General features: G+C 40.3%; 1 protein-coding gene across 1 annotated transcript in view; it reads left to right on the forward strand.

Moving 5' to 3' along the window:
- Positions 1-21,460, forward strand: part of SHISA6 (shisa family member 6) — a 229,426-nt gene extending 207,966 nt beyond the window's left edge. Inside the window, exons 8-10 of the mRNA XM_063456057.1 lie at positions 666-818; positions 15,971-21,356; positions 21,405-21,460. Of these exons, the coding sequence (XP_063312127.1) occupies positions 666-818; positions 15,971-16,548 (731 nt within the window). The 3' untranslated portion in view covers positions 16,549-21,356; positions 21,405-21,460. The remainder of the gene's footprint in view (positions 1-665; positions 819-15,970; positions 21,357-21,404) is intronic.
- Positions 21,461-21,760: the final 300 nt, after the last annotated feature.

The following is a 21,760-nucleotide window of genomic DNA, read 5'->3' on the forward strand; positions in this document are numbered from 1 at the left end:
ACATGTCACACATGTCATGTGTCCTTAAGGGGTTAAACCCTGCTGATGGACATCACAATATAAACATGATAAAAAAATAAATCTGTCTCACAGTGTAATTATTGTTATTTATAAAGCGCAAACAAATGCCGCAGCGCTGTAGAATACAAAAAAGTAGTTGCCACAAGGCAAGTTGAACGAACAGGAACAGAAGGTGTTGCGTGACGTTCTCAAACGAACTTACAGATCAGATAGCTGTTACTTCTGATTTTAAATCCACATTTACACGGCTCCCAAACCAATTATACACTGTTTTAATAATGCTTTTTAAGCCGGTGCATGGGATACAATCCAGATTGAACAATAACCAAATGTGCGCTTTGCCTGCGTCCTTGCCTTGCGACTATACGTGCCAATTTGAGAATTTAATTAAACCAGTGGTGGGATTTTTAGTAACGCTTTGATAACACCACTACTTTAATAAGGCATATTTATATAATAACTTCATAAAGCAGAATATATATAATACTATAATAATATATAATTATATGGAATACGGGTTTGCAGTAGCTGAGATCTTATATCATTAAAATTTAATTAAGTGCATGTTCCTTTAAACCATGACTCTAGTGGAAAATCTAACCCCCTCTTTTGATAATCTTTTATTTTTTTTTGATCTTTTGCAGAAAAACCACGCATGAACAATATTCTCACTTCAGCAACTGAGCCGTATGACCTGTCCTTCTCCAGATCATTTCAGAATCTCTCCCATCTCCCACCATCCTACGAGTCAGCCATGAAGACCAATCCAAGTAAATATTCTTCTCTGAAGAAATTGAGTAGGTGCCGCTCATTTCATTTTCATAAGCTTGGCTTTGCGTAAGGCTGGTTTGTGAGCCTTGGAGTTTCTTGCGATGTTTCCGCCTCTCATTACACGCTGGTTCTGTGTGTTGTCCTGCGTTGAAAAATACACAAGTTAAAACTCCAAATTGGAATTACAATAACACATGACTAGAATGCACACAGATTGGGTGGTTTTTATTCAAATGTAAGTTCTTGTATAGAGCGAGGGGCAGCAGGTGAATGATAATATAACAGGTTCTGCCCAATTAAATATATGACTTATCGTTATGATAAATGATATATTTAGCGCCCTAGGGGCTGATGTTAAGGTATACCTGCCATGAGAGGATCACTTTAAAACTTCTGCCGGATTTTAGGTTTTCAGAATTGATAGTTTAAAGCGCACTCACTGGCAGATTGACGGTGATGTATTTTTTATGTGTGTTGAATCTTTGAGCTGTCCGAGTCCTCTACGCATTCCATTGCTGGTTACATTGTTTCAAAGCCTTTGCATTTTCAAAACACGTTGAATAGTTTTGAAGTCTATGAGAATGTTCAGAATCCGCATCTCATTTGTCATATCAACAACTGATAAGATAAATAAATGTTGAAAAAATTAAAAGCTACTGTAAAGAAAATGGGCTTAAATGAAATAGGTCCTTACTTTGCAAACAAATTTAGATGGACACGTTTATGATGAATTTCCTGAAAATTCATTCTAAAATCCAGTCCCTTGGGCTAGGCTCATTCTAAAATCCAGTCCCTTGGGCTAGGCTCATTCTAAAATCCAGTCCCTTGGGCTAGGCTCATTCTAAAATCCAGTCCCTTGGGCTAGGCTCATTCTAAAATCCAGTGCTCATTCTAAAATCCAGTCCCTTGGGCTAGGCTCATTCTAAAATCCAGTGCTCATTCTAAAATCTAGTCCCTTGGGCTAGGCTCATTCTAAAATCCAGTGCTCATTCTAAAATCCAGTCCCTTGGGCTATGCATGTTTCTTATTTAGTCTTGTTTGTGTTAATGATGCTTCAGATCAGGGCTGATGCAAGGATTTTTGACGCCCTAGCAAAATTTGCTGCACTATTTGCTCCACAGTGGTCCTGTATGTTTAACCCCACAAGATAAAACATTGTCTTCCATTGAAGGGTTAAACAGTGACAGCCACTAGAGACACCTCCACTATAATGCCATGTTTACATACACACACACACACACACACACACACACAGACTCGCACTTATTCACTCACTCAGACTCAATGGTCCACACAATCACAATCAGTAACCCATTTCACACAGACATTCACTGACTCACACAAAGTGACACACACACACACACACACACTGACTCAATCAGACGTACACTGACTTATGAAGCCTGATATACACAAATACACACACTAGCCCAAACATACACACACACACACACTTATCCAGACTCAAGCAGACACACACACACTGACCCGGACACCCACACTGATCCACACACACACACACTGACCTAGATACACACACTGATCCAGACACACACACTGATCCAGACAGACACACACACACTGATCCTGACACACACACACACACACTGACTGAAACAGGCTGACCCACACACACACCATGAAGTCCCCCACTTGCCTTAATTTCATGATTGCTCTCCGTGAATCCCAGCCCAGGCCTGGTTGCCTTTACGCTCTTTTAGCTCCACCCCCACGATCCTCCAGCCCACTTGACCCCGAGTACAGGTGAAGGGGCAGGAGCGATTGTGCGATGAGCCTGTGCGCGGCCGGGATATGAGGTATCTAGGGGGAGCGGCTCTCAGTGCTCTTTGTGTGCTGAGGTTGATGGCACCGAGCGCTAGTTTGCCCCTATGTAAGTGCTCCCTAGCGCCTGGTGCCATGACCTCTGTCACGCAATACAGAATGTGTCCCACATAGAGGGGGCGGCCCTGCTTCAGATAGATTTTGGTATAGTGAAAACTATTTGACTTCATAAAACCTTGAAAAGATGTCACCAATAAGAAATGTTATATGCCCTTTAGCTGCTGGTGGCAACTGAGGGCAAACAAGTTCACGTGCTAGACTGAGAAGTCAGTAACTTCCCTAGGAACCTCATGGGAAGAACTATCATTTTCAACAGGTTTGAACTCTGGAACCTAAATACATTAAACTAAAATTCAGTGACTTAATTCCGATCCATCACCCAGGGAGTATGTGACAATACAGACATGTGAAGAATGATAGGCAGAAGTTCTTTCTTGGCCATTTAATGGCCATTGTAAAATAGCTAATGTATCTTCTTAAATAGTACTGTATGCTAATTCTCAGTTTAAAAAAATAAAAAAGGGACACAGATAAAACATGTTTATTCCCTGCAAACCAAACATTTATTAAATAAGTCCATAAAAGGAAATATATTAAAATTTATGTCACTGGGAAGTGAATATTATTATAAGCATTAAAATAGGAGGAATTTAACAACAAATTAGTTTAACTATTGCAATTTTTTAACACAATAGGTTGATGAGAACCCTGCTCATACAAACAATCTAGTGGGTGTGGGGTATAAAAACACAATAAAAATGTCAATGTGGCTAACAGGAACCAAATCACAGGGTTTAAAAGTAGCAGAACTGGTGGAAAGTGGACCCACTGCCCTGGGAGTTAATAGGCTGTTTTGAAGAGGTGTTTTTTAAAGGACTTCTTAATGTAGATGAGAGTCTTAATGAGAGTCTGTTTGGGGGAGGCAGGCTGTTTGGTAACAATGGAGTTCAGCTCAATGAAGTGGTCTGGGTGCCAGGTCCCCCTAGTGTTAACGTCCTAGTATCTTCTCTTCTTTTTTTAAATTAACACTTTCCCCCAAAATAAATTCTGAGGGTTCATCTGAAATATGCCCTGGCTCCTCATTTACTTTTCTTTTGGTTCCAACTGATGCAATCATTTCAAATGGATTAATCGAGTGGGAAAAAAAAGGATTAGATCCAGTAAACAACAGCTTGATGTCTTTGATTCTGAGATACACCAAAGATAATTCCCAACCTTCCTGGCAGTGTGGGAGGACTTTGGCAGGAGAACTGTCGTTGCTACACGTTCAGGTGTTGCTGGTAGGATATACTAAAAATAAAATGTCTCTACAGCTACTTTGTCTGCACTCAGGTTATTCTTGATTATTTCAGCCTATTCCTGGCTCACGATATAGCAAGCGTGCTGTGCCAGGAAAGAACAGACATAAAAGAAGTTCTGATCATTCTGAAACTCTGCATAGGAGCCATACCGTCTTAAGACTTAAACATTTACTACCACAAACACAATTTTACATGTTGACTACAATGTATAGAAGTGCCACAATGTAATTGGGGGTTAGTGTTGTGGATGGCAGAGTCTGAATGTAATTATGGGCAAGTGTTTGACTGTAATTGTGGGTAAGTGTTGTGGATGTCAGAGTCTGACTGTAATTGGGGGTTAGTGTGTGAATGGCAGATGTGGCAGACCGCCTGGCACCTTGACTGGTTACCTCCACCAATCGCTGCTTCCTAGTATTACCAAGTACCATAAGCACCGCACCGGACACCATAAGCACCGTAGACCCCTTAGCCGCCACTGCTTGGCTGAGGTCTCGCCGTCCTTTCCCACCCTGGACCAACACCTGGATCCAGCTGGATCCAGAGGTGGAAAGAACTCTCCTCCAAGAGAGTATAGTCGTATAGCCCTGAAAAGAGCTAGTGATATAGCAATCCAAAGAGCAGGGATATAGCTGGTATAGTTTTCTCCCACACAGGCTCTATGCTGGGGTTGAGCTGGTTTATTGGGAGTCACATACGGCCTTTTATGTAACTCCCCATGCAACTAGAGCACTATAGCGTTGGGGATTTAGGTTTGTGTTCCTTTAACTTCCTCGTATCTCTTCTTTTTTAAATTAACACTTTTCCCCCCAAAATAAATTCCTTAATCACATTCCAGGGGCATTCCCTGCTGGACCTGAGAGGAGACTGTTGCAAAGTAAACATCTGTGGCGAAAGTAACCTCGCCACTTGTACTTGGAGAGGCCTGCTTGCCAGTCTCTTGCCCTGTGACTATGCCCTTTAAAAACACTATTTGGGCATATTAGATTTTAAAGGCACTGTTTCTGCCCCTTGGACTTTTAACTGGAACAGATTCAAACATGTGATGGCAGCCTTATTAAATTGTCCAGCAGTGTTTTGCCGTTGAGTGTATGGAACTGTTTGGGGCATGAGACCATGTGCACGGTGGGGCAAAAATAAGACTTCCAGGAAATTCCTGAGTTCCTGAACCGATCTGGGTGATTTTTGGATATGTTGTTCACCCAGATCGGGGCTATCAGGGGATTTGGGGATATGTTGTTATATTTTGGGGTACTTTTTGGGGTTTGTAAAAAATGTATGTTTTTTTTTTTGCTTAGAGTTAATTTACTTAGTCCATTGTCTTAGTTAATTGTATCACAGGCAGAGGGGAGGGCTGGCGTGCTGTATGTGGGAGTGTTGGACATTGTTGTATTGTTCTGATTGGTTTGTGTGCCTGTGTTCCATCAGGCCCAGGGGGTGTGCCTCTGGCCTGAGGAATTGTATAAATTGTGAGTGCTGGCTTACATTAACCCCTTAAGGACCGAGGACGGTTCAGGACCGTCATCGGCATTTTTGCATTGCCAATCAGTGATGGTCCTGAACCGTCCGAACGGTCTTAGTTACTTACCCGATCGCCGTTGTTCCCCCGGCGGCGATCGGCAGTGCTACCGGTGTGGGGAGACTGCCTGCAGCCCAGACAGTCTCCCCGTGGCGAATTAGGACCCCTGGGGCCATGTGATCGCTCAACACAGTGATCACATGGTCACAATAGGTGTCCATGTGTCTGCCTGCAGGGGGACTGTCTGTACTAACAGGCAGACTCCCTGCAACTGTAAAATCAAAGAAAAAAATTAAGTTAATGTTAATTTAAAAAAAAAATGATATAAATGTGTATATATTTGATATATAGACATATATTATATTTATATAATATATGTCTATATATCATATATATAATGTCATGCTAAGTGTATTTTTATATTAATATGTACATATATTAATATAAAAATACACTTATAATTAAATTACACACGTATATATATATATATAATAACTAAATATATATTATATTATTCTAAAATACAAATAATAAGTAAATTAAATATTTGTTTTTAAATAATAATAAAAAATCTAAAAAACTATATATCTATATGAAATTTTATTCTAACTGTATTTTGGTATTAATATATATATTTATATCAAAATACACTTAGAATGAAATTGTATATATAGCTATGTGTATATATAAATAAATAAAAATAATACGAAATATAAATTTTTCCATATACAAAATGACATAAATAATTATATAAATATGCATATAGACTTCAAATATATAAATATGCATATATATTGAAATTCTACGTGCGTATTTATGTAATATTTTTATATAATTAAGTAATTTTATTAATTGCAATTTGAGGGACCTGCCTGCCAACCCAGGCCGAAATTGCAGAGAATTTAATTTGCTAGCACTGTATTTTACCCTGTAACTTTCTATGACACCCTAAAACCTGTACATGGGGGGTACCGTTTTACTCGGGAGACTTTTCTGAACACAAATATTAGTGATTCAAAACAGTAAAACCTATCACAGCGATGATATTGTCAGTGAAAGTTACTTTTTTCTAATTTTTCACACACAAACAGCACTTTTACTGATGATATAATTGTTGTGATACGTTTTCCTGTTTTGAAACACTAATATTTGTGTTCAGCAAAGTCTCCCGAGTTTAACAGTAGCCCCCATGTACAGATTGTATAGCGTTTTTAAAAGTTACAGGGTCAAATATATGGGTCAAATATTTTTACATTGAAAATGGCCAGGTTAGTTACGTTGCCTTTGAGAGCGTATGGTAGCCCAGGAATGAGAATTACCCCCATGATGGCATACCATTTGCAAAAGAAGACAACCCAAGGTATTGCAAACGGGGTATGTCCAGTCTTTTTTAGTAGCCACTTAGTGACAAACACTGGCCAAAATTAGTGTTCAATTTAGTTTTTTACTTTTTTCACACACAAACAAATATGAACGCTAAGTTTGGCCAGTGTTTGCGACTAGGTGGCTACTAAAAAAGACTGGACATACCCCATATTGAATACCCTGGGTTGTCTACTTAAAAAAAAAATATGTACATGTGGGGTGTTATTCAGAGATTTTTGACAGATAATAGTGTTACAATGTAACTATTGATAAATTTGAAAAAAAATTATGTTTTGAAACCGCAATATCCTACTTGTACCTATAGCCCTATAACTTGCAAAAAAAAGCAAAAAGCATGTAAACACTGGGTATTTTAAAACTCAGGACAACATTTTGAATCTATTTAGCAGTTTTTTTTATTCGCTTTTGTAGATGAGTAAAAGATATTTCAAGTAAAAGTAAAAAAACATGTATTTTTTTCATCATATTTTTTAATTTTTTAAAAATGAAATTACATGAGATTATATAAATAATGGTATGTAAAGAAAGCCTTTTTTGTCGTGAAAAAAACAACATATAATTTGTATAGGAACAGTAAATTAGAGAGCGAAAAATTACAGCTAAACACAAACACCACAAAAGTGTAAAAAGATGCCTGGTCGCAAATGTACAACATCGCAAAAACAGTCCAGTCCTTAAGGGGTTAAACAGACCTGCTTGACCCTTTCTTGAAGCCTTGGCTCATGCTTGGGGGATGGGATAACTACACTCTTGGGGATTGCTATATCACAATACTCCCCTGAGTATAAGCTCTTGTAAGAGCTTGTACCTGATACGCTGTCTGGATTATGAGAGCACTAGGAGCATCGATTGGTGGAGGTACTCGGTCGGAGTGCCAGCGGTCCGTCACAACATCTAAATAAAATTTTCTCCCAGTACAGAAAAAATGCAATATAGCAATACTTAAAAAGTACCCCCAAAACATAAGAAAACCCCACAAAAGTTAGTGATAGCCCCAATCTAGGTGACCAACATAACCAGATAACCCCTCCCTTGTGCCTGAGAGATAATTGAGTCAGGAACTGTACTAAACTCAATTATCTCCAGGCACAGAAAACATATATTTACAATAACCCGGAAGTACCCCCCAAAACACATGGAAACCCCACAAATGTCATAAACCCTGATAGCCCCGATCTGGGGGACCAACATATCCAAAAATCACCCAGATCAGTTCAGGGGTTCAGGATTTTCATGGAAGTCAATTGTTTAACCAACCGTGCACATGGTTCTATGCCCAAAACAGTTCCATGAAATCATGGCTAGCGGTCAGTCTAGTTCGGTAGTTTAAAAATGAACAAATTACCGAACATAGTCAATAGTCTTACCCTGGAGCTTGATCACCCTCTTTGTGGTAACGTTTCCATGAAACAGTGCCCTTTTAAGTAGTGTAGAACCGAACGCAGTTGATGCTCGAAGTCCAGCGGTGCTCGGGAGTTTCTGTGTCCAATTTCAGTTCCATGAACTCGACAACCAAACACCGTTGCCTGCGTTCATACGAACAAGATGGCCACCACCTCGTGGTCATTCAACAGCGGCCACCCAGACGAACAATTAGAACACTGCGGTGGAACGTGTTACAAACTGTCAATTATGCTTAACAAGCTCCCTGGGTGGTCTGTGGTTTGTGCGCCTGTTCGGTTCCCGAACAGAATAGAGAAAGGGCACGAACAAAGTCTTTTATAAGCCTTTTCGCATGGCCCATAGTCTTGAGGCAGGAGGCTGGTAAGCAGGCTCCTCCAGGAGCCTGTGATGCGGTTCTGTTCACCACATCAGAGCCTGAATGTAATTGTGGTTAAAGGGACACTCCAGGCACCCAGACCACTTCTGCTCATTGGAGTGGTCTGGGTGCCAGCTCCCACAACCCTTAACCCTGCAAGTGTAATTATTGCAGTTTTTTATAAACTGCAATAATTACCTTGCAGGGTTAAGTCCTCCCTTAAGTACTAGACAGCCACTAGAGGGAACTTCCTGGTCCCTAGCACAGATTATCTGTGCTAGAGCGTCGCTGGACGTCCTCACGCTGTGTGAGGACCTCCAGCGTCGCTCTATTCCCCATAGGGAAGCATTGAAATTCATTTTCAATGCTTTCCTATGGGGTGCGCCAATGCGTATCCGCGGCAATGCCATTGGGACTCCTCGGCCGGTGGGGGGGATCAGTCTCGCCCACCAGCCGACGGAGGAAGAAGAAGGAGCGGCAGGGGAGGAGCAGGCAGCGACGTGGGACATGTCGCTGCCTGAGGTAAGTGACTGAAGGGGGTTTCACCCCTTCAGTAACCGGGGATTGGGGTGTGGGAGGGAGAGGGACCCTCCAGTGCAAGGAAAACTGGAGTTTCCCTTTAAATGTTGTAAATGGCAGAGTCTGACTGTAATTGTGGGTTAGTGTGTGGATAGCAGAAAATGACTGTAATTGTGGGTGCAGTGAGTGGCAGTGTCACACTGTAATTGGGTGTAAATGCAGTGAGTGGCGGTGTCACACTGTAATTGGGTGTAAATGCAGTGAGTGGCGGTGTCACACTGTAATTGGGTGTAAGTGCAGTGAGTGGCAGTGTCACACTGTAATTGGGTGTAAATGCAGTGAGTGGCGGCGTCACACTGTGGGTGTAAATGCAGTGAGTGGCAGTGTCACACTGTGGGTGTAAATGCAGTGAGTGGCAGTGTCACACTGTAATTGGGTGTAAATGCAGTGAGTGGCAGTGTCACACTGTGGGTGTAAATGCAGTGAGTGGCAGTGTCACACTGTAATTGGGTGTAAATGCAGTGAATGGCGGCGTCACACTGTAATTGGGTGTAAATGCAGTGAGTGGCAGTGTCACACTGTAATTGGGTGTAAATGCAGTGAGTGGCGGCGTCACACTGTAATTGGGTGTAAATGCAGTGAGTGGCAGTGTCACACTGTAATTACATTCAAGGGCCGATGGTAACAAAGTCTAAAACGGGGGATTTTTGGTATTTTATTATAAAGAAGGGCGATATAGACTCCTTTTATTGCTGCTTATTCTGCAAGTTGAATCTATTAACCCTGGGTTTCCCGATCCTTCCTGTGCCTATTGAATCTATTAACCCTGGGTTTCCCGATCCTTGCTGTGCCTATTGAATCTATTAACCCTGGGTTTCCCGATCCTTACTGTGTGCCTATTGAATCTATTAACCCTGGGTTTCCCGATCCTTACTGTGCCTATTGAATCTATTAACCCTGGGTTTCCCGATCCTTGCTGTGCCTGTTGAATCTATTAACCCTGGGTTTCCCGATCCTTGCTGTGCCTATTAAATCTATTAACCCTGGGTTTCCCGATCCTTGCTGTGCCTGTTGAATCTATTAACCCTGGGTTTCCCGATCCTTGCTGTGCCTATTGAATCTATTAACCCTCGGTTTCCCGATCCTTACTGTGCCTATTGAATCTATTAACCCTGGGTTTCCCGATCCTTACTGTGCCTATTGAATCTATTAACCCTGGGTTTCCCGATCCTCGCTGTGCCTATTGAATCTATTAACCCTGGGTTTCCCGATCCTTGCTGTGCCTATGGAATCTATTAACCCTGGGTTTCCCGATCCTCGCTGTGCCTATTAAATCTATTAACCCTGCGTTTCCCGATCCTCGCTGTGTCTATTCAATCTATTAACCCTGGGTTTCCCGCTCCTTGCTGTGCCTATTTTTGTACATATTATTATTCATTTTCTGAAGCCTTAAACACTTCCTGAAAGCCCGAGAATTAACACCTGGGACATTTAACAGAAAAGCAGCCACAGATCGTGCTATTGTGGGAATAACAAATGTGTTCATTTCCTTACTCTGACTGCCTGGCAGACACATTTATTTTGTAAATTGCTCCTACTTGTCACAGCAAGCATTTTAAAGCCCCTTCCTAATGAGGCTGTTAGTTGCCCTGGAGTTCGCACTTTCCCTTATTCAGCTTATCAAAAGAATAATAAAAAAAATTGTAGACGTATATATTGTGTGCAATCGCAGACCCTAATCAGTTCTACGTTCTAGATTCTCACCCAATGCTTACAGAGGCCTCGAGCTCTACATGAAACAAAACATTTTATATATAATGATCTTTACACGCCATCTAAAAAGTTTCTTTTGCTATCAGTGTTAAAATAAAAACAAATTAGAAAGATAATGTAGGTGGAGAGAAAATACTTTTTAGCGTCGCAATCTATGAAAATTTTAAGCTCTTTGGACAGTTTTTTTTAATTGTTCTCTTCTTTTAAGTTTGCAACTTATGGTAAGGGCCCTTCTCTGTCGGGTAGACCACGATTTCTATACCATGTCCTTTTGCAATAATATCACATTTTTTACGGCATTTGTTCTCTGGATGAAATGCAGATAGTAGATTGCAAGCTCTTTGGTACAGGCTATTTCAACCATTGATCCGGCTCTTACCTGCATTTGTTCCCTGCTGCAAACATATTGGATCATTACATTTTGAAGACCTGCTGGATATTAATATTCTGAAGTGGTGTTTTTCCTAGAGCCATTTTGATAAGGGGAGCGAAAAAAAAACCAATTTATATTGTTAAAAATTGCTTTTATTTATTTTTAGCAGCTCCTGCATTAGATTGCATCTGTTCTGCTACTGCAGCTCCGACTGCTGAAGATCGTGTTTTGTTGAAGACAATAAAAAGTTGAAAACATTTACTGCTTTGAAGCAGAAAAAGGTGACAGAAAACCATATTCTCTGTTTTAGTCGAAGGATTGAACAACTGATCTAGTTTATTACATAGAATGCAATGCGACACCATTAAAAAGTTATTTTATATTGGCAATCCTATTTTATTTTATCATGAATATTTTTTAGTGGTTTATTTTTAAAAAAATTTTTAAGAAAAACCTTGTTTTATCAAAAATATTTGCACGGCGGTTGCTATTTTGTTCGATCTCGTTTTTTATATTGTATGCTATTGTTTGAAGATGGTGTTGGAGAGTTTTCTCTGAAAGGTCAAAATGCTGCTATTCGTTTTGTTACCGCTTCTTTGGATTTAGGGTTATATGGGGGTTATAGTGAGCTTTTGGAATCCTATGAAATCGTTAGTTTTTCTTTCATTTATATTGTACAGTTTTTGTTTTTTTACCTTTTTTTTCTTGTTCTGCCTTCTGGAATGTAACTGGCAACGGTGTCATTTCAGGGCAAGTGGTTTTGAAGTCTGTAGAAAAATCGAATTACAGCTCAGGAGATTCCTTCGTCAGTGGTGGGATGGCACAATTCAGAATGTTCAGAGACTTGGCATGGCAAGGTTAAGATCAATGCTGGCCTCACATCTAAAGAGGACCTCTTGTTTACTGAACCTGCTGATCTGTTTTCTCCTTTTTCCCATAGAGACTCAAAAAATCTTAAAATAGAGTAGCTGGCATTATGATCGAACAAGTAAAGATATCCATGGATCTAACATTTGTACATATACGGCATGGGTCTTCATCAACAGAGAGAGAATATTAATCTAAACAGGATATATATTTTCTGGCCCCTATTTATACTAAAGTGACGAATAAGGGCCAATCCCAGATCACTATTTTTTTATTTTTTTTTATTAATATACACCATCCATATTTTGTACATCCCCCAAATGTTTAATAATAGTTATCACTACTTAGCTCTTTTTACTTCATATTCGATGCATAAGGAATAAGTGTCTCACAGCTCAAACAAAATAAATATAAAATCGTCTGCATGGAATCGAGATTCTGGGTCTCTCCGGTACGGAATAAAGAGAAGCAGGAGCATTTGTTTGTATTTCTGTTACTTATCTGGCGCTCCCACCCGCTGTGATTGGCCGGGTTTACTTCCAAATAGGGCTATTATGTTACAATATTTCTAAAATGGCTTTAAATAGTTAAAGAGTTTTTAAACTTTAAAGAGTTACTCCAAGCATCATAACCGCTAAAGCCTGCTGCAGCGGTTACCATGCCGGGAGTACCTTGTCTTCTGACCCCTGGCAATGGGGCAAACTGTTTATCAATGGTTTGCACTCTTACCTGGGTCCGTGCAAGGCTCTAAGACTCTCTTCAGTGCCGGTGATACACTTCCTGCTTCTGTAGGGCTGCGGAAGCAAGAAGTCGATCCATTCGCCGTTCATTGGCTGAGAGCATCAGCTGAGCGCTCTCCACCAATGAATGGCACACTGTGCATGAAAATTTGCACAGAATTGACATTAGCCAACAAGAGTTCGGTGCTGGCTATTGATACCCCAATAATGGAGGTGGAGGTAAACCTCCCGGAAAAGGGGTTAAAATCTGTAGGTGCAGTGTTTTAAAGCGAAATGCTGCACATACAAACTCTAGGCACCATGACCACTTCAAATCACTGGGGGATAATTGTTGATTTCTAAATTGTATTAATTTCACTTGCGCTTCCCCAGCTGTGATCTTTGAAATAAATAAATACAAAATGGCACTATGGCAAACATTGAGTCTGTCACAGCGTTATGTAAAAATAGCAGTTTTAGGGCACAGTTCTAAAAGTGAATCGGTGAGCAGGTTGATTTCACTGGTTTCTATAGGGATTGATCTTTTCTACAAACTTGCATCACTATTGCTTTTTCTGCCTTACATTTCATCCTGTGTGAACTCTAAATATATGTATCATTAAACATTTTTTTTGTTTTGTTTTGTTTTGTTTTTTTAGAATTCTTTATTTTTGTTGTGCATTTGAATAATAAAACCTCACGAGACATGGCTTTGCATCAAGACTGTAAGGAGTATTAACATTGTGGTTCAAGCTAGCCTGAATAACTGCACTTTTTTTAATTTTAATTTTAATAGAGAATAAGACAGTAGTGTAATAAATCAAATCAATCAAATCAAGATGGCAGATAAAAGAATGTAACTGAAACAGCTTATCTTCTCGTGGAAACCCCCAGGAGGCCCCCGGTCTAGACATGAACTTAAGCCAGAAGAAGATAGGGAAATGTGAACCAGTGAGTTCTAAGGCATCTTGCCATCAGTAGGTACACCTGCACTCTGTTTTGTAATCAGCCCATACCCTGTATTGGCCTTGTGTAGACCCACCGTGGAAGTGCCAATGGTAAGCCCAGAAGCCCAGTCGAGTAGCGGTGTGTGTGCACCGTGCGACATTCGCATAAGTCCATTGCATTCATCAAGGGCCCCACTGCCCTGTGTGGTAAGGGAGTTGGTGAACTTCACTGCTGGCCCCATGACTGGTCCTGGTTTTTGTCTGCGTGTCATTTGGGCCCAGTCTAGATAGAGGCAGCCCTCCTATTGAATGGCCCCATGCCTTGCATGTTCAGCATTGGTCCGATCTCTCGGCACCACTGGTCTTTGGTATTTCTGCAGCTGTGCCCAGAAGAACTCGAAGTGGCCAATCAGGCTATGCATCGGATTGCTGGTTTCTCCACAGAAGTAAGAGGAGCACGTGACACCCATCCTTCATGTAAGTGCTTGGTTCAGTAGTGAGTTTAGCAGGTATGCTGCACAACCTCAGCAGTGTAAGGGAGCCTCCAAAGGGTAGAGCGAGATCACCCCCACCAGTCCAAAGGTGGGCAAAACAGGGCACCAGTCCACAGCAAAGGTCAGGGGCGAGGATCATCTTTTTCCCTACTCTCCCTGACTTATCAGGCCGCCAAACTTGTTCTCTTGTATTGTGGACTTCTGAGGGCATCAAAACATGGGTTGACAGCACCCTAAGCGGCCCCGGAATACCCTCTGATGGGCAAACATCACTGATGGTGGTACAAGCTATAGCAATAGCTGCCCTCAATTGCTTATGGGACGAAGCTCAACCAGGATGCAAGCACCCGGCATGCCAGTCATGCCGCGTCCCCCTAAACAGTTTTGTATACACACGTATCCAGAGACCTTTACAAAGCTGGTATTAATTTATAGGTAAGGCTAGATTTATGGTATATGTAATGAAACATACTGCTTCTAGAAGATTCGGGAGCCTAACCATGAATTAACAAAGTGCTATGACAAATTGCTCATGAACTTGCAATCTAAAGTGATAATGTACATTGACACTAAAGATACATGGGGAGAAACAATGACTTATTGACTTGTTCAAAGTGTCCAGGTATACTTTGCTGTTATAAGCTAAGGGAGTCTCCTTCTGTGATGATCTAAAAGGTAGAGGCTGTATCTGAAAGTTAGTATGTTACAGGGATGCATACCTCATTTTATCAATTTATATTACTCCTCATTCTCACCCATGATCTTCTGATCCATGATTTCCACACTGCACAAGGTCCTGGTTAAGACAAATACTATCTCCTATGCACCATTACTAAGGATAACAAAATAAATAATACAATTGCGTTTTTCAAACATTGTAATGGTTAGCAGTCCTCCCTTTGTATAACCATCAAAGAATTATGTATACAGTATATAAGTATTATTAACTGTGACATTGCTGTGGTCCAGAAATACCCAGGGATTGAACTCAAAACAAAATTTGGTGACCCCTTTGCAAAACCTCACACCTGGCCCCTCCTGCAAGATACACATCTTGACACAGTCACGGGCAGGGCCGGCCTTAGGCAATTAGGCGCCCTGTGCGAAAAGTCTTCATGGCGCCCCCCCCAAGTTGCCTGAATACAGTAACACACACAGGCACCAGGGATGTGTGTATCGCAAGGCAAACAAGGCATCTGCCTTGGGCAGCACTTTGCACATCTCACACACCTCTAAGGCTGGCCCTGGTCACGGGTAAATACATACATACATAAAAACACATTCACAGTTAGATACTTACAGACACATGCATTCACAAATGCATAGCCATAGATGAACAAACACACAGTCTCACACAGAGTCTTCACTAGGAGCGAAAGCAGCACACTGGTAAAACATGATGTTACGTTCTCTGTGTCTCTATTTAAACTGTGATGCTTTCACTCCCAGCCAAGACTCGTGGAGGAGACCGGGCAGGGAGAGCAGCACAGAAGTAGATATTTGGGGCTCTAGGATATTATTTGAGCAAAACACATTCAGGGCTAAAGAGCCCTACATTTAGGACAGCCCTCCCCTACGACACATGTGGTTATTGGATCATGGAATGAATTGTGTCACACTTCTGAATGTTCATGGCAATATTGTGAAAGAAATGTAATATCCCTGTTCTTATCTTGTTACAGCTGATAAAGAAGCTGATGAATATTACATGAGAAGACGTCATCTTCCTGATTTGGCAGCAAGAGGAACACTACCTCTCAACGTCATTAAGATGACTCAGGATCAGTCAAACTACAGAGAGAGACCAAGAAGACCTGTTCGGGCCATGTCTCAGGACAGAGTGTTATCTCCTGAGAAAAACATGCCTGATGAGAGTTATGGATTGCCCTATGACCGAATCCTCTCAGATGAACAGCTGCTGTCAGCTGAACGTCTCCATTCCCAAGATCCTCTTCTGTCCCCAGACAAGGCCATGACCCTTAAAAGATCAGATTTCCAAGAGAAGTCCTCCATGTCGAGAGCAATCTCCCAAACAGATGTCTTTGTTTCCACACCAGTCTTGGATCGTTACAGGATGACAAAGATGCACTCTCATCCCAGTGCCTCAAATAACTTGTACAATACTTTGGGTGTCAACCAAACTGCTGCCAAACGCCAAGCCTTTGCATCCCGGCGGCACAATACTGTGGAACAACTGCATTATATTCCTGGACACCATCAACAGTACCGTACAGCAAGTAAAACAGAAGTGACTGTTTGATAGGACAGTGTGAATTGTAGATACTCATAATAGACTAAAGCAGTCCCAGGACACCACACTACAGTGGCCTTTGAGGGCCAAGAAGACCTCTTACATGTTTCATTGGTCAATGCATATACATGGCTCATTCTAGTCTGCTTTTAACTGAATTGGCATAGAAGACAGGATCTCACAGGAACCAATGACCATTCTGTATTGTCCACCTTCAGACATGGAGAGTCCGCTTGTTTCCAAGGAATCGTTCAAGGGCTTACCTGTGCTTTACTAGTCTTTCCAAACTCAAAAAAAGGAAACAAACTATTCCATTTATTACAAGCCGAAGAACATGCCCTGAAGAACTGATCTTTAATGTTCATCTATGACACCATTTTGCTGGAGGTGTATATGTATGTTTGCTGCCTACCGGACAGAGCCCTTTGCTGAACCAGTACCATGACCATGCTTCTATCATATTTGTAGCATGTAGTCAACAGGGTTTGGTTTATTTGCCCCCCCGCACCTCAAGTCCACATCTTTCATTGATCCATGTGAAATCTTAGCCAATTGTTTTAGATGGGTAGGTTCTAAGTGATAGAGGTGATTTTTATTTTATTTATTTTTTTTAATCTGGGAGAAGGGTCATCTTGCAAAGAAAAAAAAAATAGTGCCTATAATTCTTCATCTCTATTACTTTCAGAGCCAGGAGTGCATCTGGCCTCAGCCTGATGCTACCCCTGACACTAAAAGGTTTAATGTAGAAATTAGTGAGTGTGTGTCTCAATAAGCACAAGGCTACTAATATAGCTCATTGTACATTTGTCCTATTTTTACAATACCAACAACTTGTAAATAAATATGTTAGATAGGGGTGTAAAGAAATATATAACTAAACAACAAAAATAGGTTTTGCCGTTCAGCTTATTGCCAATAAACTGTGAGAGGCACAATCTTCCTCCCTTTTCATGAATACATTACAAAGTCAGTCAGCTATATCACATGCATATTCTATTGGAGCAATAGATCACCTTTGTAGGCTGCCTGTATCATAACCAGAATGTTTTACTTAGCCACTAATGCATTTTACTGTTTATGGGAAATGTATATATTGACTGCTGGTGAAGAAGCAGGTGCAAATATTTCTCATGTCCATGCTTTTTTTACTTGCAGCCTGTCCCAGTTTACTAACAATTGAGCTGTGCATTACTTGGACAAAATGTTTTAAAAACCCCTGACAATCAGATTCTGGGGGTCATGCACGATTTGCCCAATAAGACAAGGCAGTGACTTTTGGCAGCATAGTGAATGTACCATCCCAGCTCTCTCAATGAGTAGTGGTAATGGTGGTTGTACAGTCAGCACGGGTGCTAGATTTGTCTAGACGTAGTGTTCTTCCCATCCAACTTCACTCACTGTGACGGAAAACAAGCAAGATTGAACATTAAATAAATCAGATCTTTTCATTGTCCTCTTTCAAATGGACAGTCATCCATATATGCCCTATAAAGAACATCTAGTAGACTGGCCTTGGGGTAACTGGATCTGATAGAGCCCATATTGCACCCAATACCGGCTCATATTCATTCTAAAAGCAACCCATCTCCATGGAAGAAGGTGATCTCACTGGAGAATATGGTAGTTTCGGTGGCATGTTTTCAGTAAGTGTCCTTTTTCTGCAGTATTTGAAAGTTTTGGTAACGTCCTAAGTTTTGCTGGGTCAAACAGAGTGAGTTTTGTCTCTGAGCTGTGCAGTGACAACCTAACCAGACTATACTACATGAAATGTTACATGGGACAGAGTTGTCTAAGTCAGATCCTAGGATTTTGTCCAAGAAGGTAGAGTCTATAAATTAGATGGTACTTTAGTAAACTGAATTTGGAGAAAGCTTCTTATTATTCTGCCTTAATGGGGGCTAATCCTAGGAGCATGCCAATAGACTACATTTGAATTGCCAAAATATCATATTCTCCTCCGCATTGCACACACACAAGTATTACATAGTATGCTGACTTTCAAACCTAAATTGTACATTTGGGGACCACTATATTGGGACGTTGTGTAATCATGTATTAAACAGTAGAAAGAAACACTTTTTAATTGTACCTCTCCCATCTAATTCTTGTTCTTATACAAGCCAGGAGATCCGTAACTGTGAACCCAGTGTTTATATTATAAATCTTAATAAAAAAAAATCTACAGACTTTTAAACATTCAATCAATTTTTGAAACCTCTGCATATGTTGACCAAGTGTTATCAACTGAAGTTGGTTTGGGTGACAATCCGTTTTATAATAATAATAAAGGAAAAAAATTACAGTAAAGTTATTAGATCTTAGTGTAGAAAAAGCTGTCTTGCATGGGTAGTGATACAGTCCAACAACCGAATGGTTTAGTATAGTAAAATTATTGGATGAGTGTTGTGAAGCCTTAAAGACTATGTCTACAAACTGCCATTCTTCGTTTTGGAAGTCTCGACCTCATCTTCAATAACAGGATGAATGGTGGATCTTCGTTCTGCTAGCCATGGGCAACTGGGCTGGTAAATGTTTCATCCCTGCTTACATTGGAAAATTATAAGGGCAAATGGTGGCGAAATATTAACATAGAACATCAGTATAGTCAACAACCTCGACGTGTGCGTAGGTAATGAACCTAAGAGTTGTAATGGATAGTGAAAAGTTTTGTATTAACCCATTAAAAATGGCATACTTATTTAATTACAATGAATCATCCATTGATGTTGCATCCTGCAAGAGGGATATGTTTCACAATCATTTGGGGGTTTTTTTCTAGTCAAAGACACACATTGGCAGTGGTGGGTATGTGGGTACATTCTGCCTGTGTATTGTCCCCTCAAAGAACATTTTCTTTAACGGATTTGAAACGCGGTCTATACCTATCCCTGCTCCCCAGTCTATCCAAATCCTCTACCCAAAAGGTAGTAACCCTGATGTCGTAGAACTACAAGTCCCATGATGCTTTGCATGCCTTTAGAATGTCAAAGCATGCAAGCTGTAGTTTTAAAACATCTGGGGATCTACCTTCTGAGCACACCTGCTCTAGAAGCCGGGTTACAGTCTGTGATGACGTGTGCATCAACAAGACAAACCCAACCATGTTGAAACTGTATTACAAATGTAATTCTAATGTATGATGAATTGAAGAGTTATTAATTATATAATCTCTATTTACTGAAATGTGTACCTACGTTAGGTTTAACAAGGAACTAAAGTGGATAAGAACTTTTGTATGCACTCTTAAGTATCTTATTTCCAGAGCTTGGAAGTAAGGCATTGAAATATCAAATAGTGGTGCTACTTGTACAGGACAGACCGAAGACTGGTGTTTTGAATGTGTTTGTAAAACCCTTTTATACCATCTTTCTTGGCATGTGATACCATGTATCTACCATCATCTTTTGAAGAATCCTTTCATCAGTCTATTTATGGGGGAAATGGACTTAAAGTTGAAACCAAATGAATCCTTCCTTTACAATCCTTGTGTTAATATTAAGTCAGAAGACACTATAAAATTGGGCAATCCCAAAGGGTCCAGGTATAAAAGTCATACCGACCGCAAATGGTCAAAACCATTATCTAATCATGATTGGTTGATGAAACCTATTCATAAGGCAGAGAAGGAATGGGCAATGCATAGAAAGCTGCACATCATATTATTGTGACAAAAATAAGCCTTAAAATTGTGAATCTGCTAATTGGGTTTGTTTTTAGAAATGTCTCAGGGTTCCGATAAAGTTTATTTTCATTCCAGATCATTGGTCATCTATAGATACTTGTAACACATGAACTTGTGTATGGACCAATGTAATAGAGGTTTCATATTGTGTTTTAAACACATGCATGCCGGCATCCTTTAGGATAGCTCATAAGAACCATTATGTAGCACCTGTCACTTGATATTTCTTGGAGTCAAGAAAGTCTTCCTTTGCCATTATGCTGGAGAGACTCATCAACAGTTTTGGAACAGATATCGCTGGTACAACAAAATGCAACAAAAAACAAACAAATTAAAGAAAGGGGTCACCCCAAAAAAGTCTAAAAAAAAATAATCACCCAGTGAAATGTAAAATAAAGATGGGGCACCTTTCCAGTCTTGTTTGTGAATGCTGGCAAACCTTGCCTTCAAACGTAAGCAATAGTGAAACTTGGGTGGACTTGTTTTATTGTATATTTGGACGGTTTGCTTTGTTACAGGCTGGTGCTAACATTAGCATATATCCTGTTCTGTATCCTTTTAGATATCCCCAGCCTTGTTCATTAGGGCGGTTAGATTACTGCTTCTCTGTGTCAGAAATATTAACTGCAGAGCTTCATTCAACACAGCAAGACTCATACTTCATCAGTATATTTCAACGTGGTGGAATGACTCTTAAACAAGGCAATATTCAAGAAATCATTAAAGGCCATTATCACGACTTTACCTGTGCCCCAAAATGCTGGCACGGGCTCGTGCAATATTGTAACAGATGACGGATATATTGCTTCCACAACATGCGTAATCCCTGGCATCTGTTTTCTAAAAACTAGCTTCAGTCTATTACATTATTGGGGGTTTTCTGCATAGAATAAGGAAAAAATAAAAGTAATGATCTGGACCAGTGATGGACATTTTACTCATTGCACTAACTTACCTCGATAAGTGCGCATTCATTCCCAGCCGTACTCACAGTAACTGAACGTGCCAAACTAATAATTGCTATAAGGAATTTCATTAACATGCAGTCCATCTGTGATTACATACTTGCCGTTTCAACACTGTGACTTTACATTTCCAGTTATTTAAAGGAACCACAACATATATAGATGTGTGTGTGTGTGTATATATATATATATATATATATATATATATATATATATAGATAGATCTATAATCTATCTAATAGCATATCGCAATATTCCGTATTTAGAATGTGCAGGACTTTTATTCTTCTGAGTCGTCCTTTTGTGTTAAACTCTAATTGAATTTGGTTTGCTTTTTTATCTACAGATTTCTTACTTCTTTCTCTTTATACTATCTAATTACTTGCTTAATGAATGTGTTGAAGTAAAGCATATTAGATGGTTATGTAAGGTATACAGTGAAAAAGCAAAAAGCAGCGCAGTATCCTCTTCTTGTGTGTAGCAGGTCAGATAGTCTACCTTAGAATGTAACGAACATTACCCCGCAACTATCATACGTACAGCTGAACTTTACAGACACTCTATCTGTGTTACT

The sequence above is a fragment of the Pelobates fuscus genome, chromosome 5 (assembly GCF_036172605.1).
Source record: "Pelobates fuscus isolate aPelFus1 chromosome 5, aPelFus1.pri, whole genome shotgun sequence".
Lineage (NCBI taxonomy): Eukaryota > Metazoa > Chordata > Amphibia > Anura > Pelobatidae > Pelobates > Pelobates fuscus.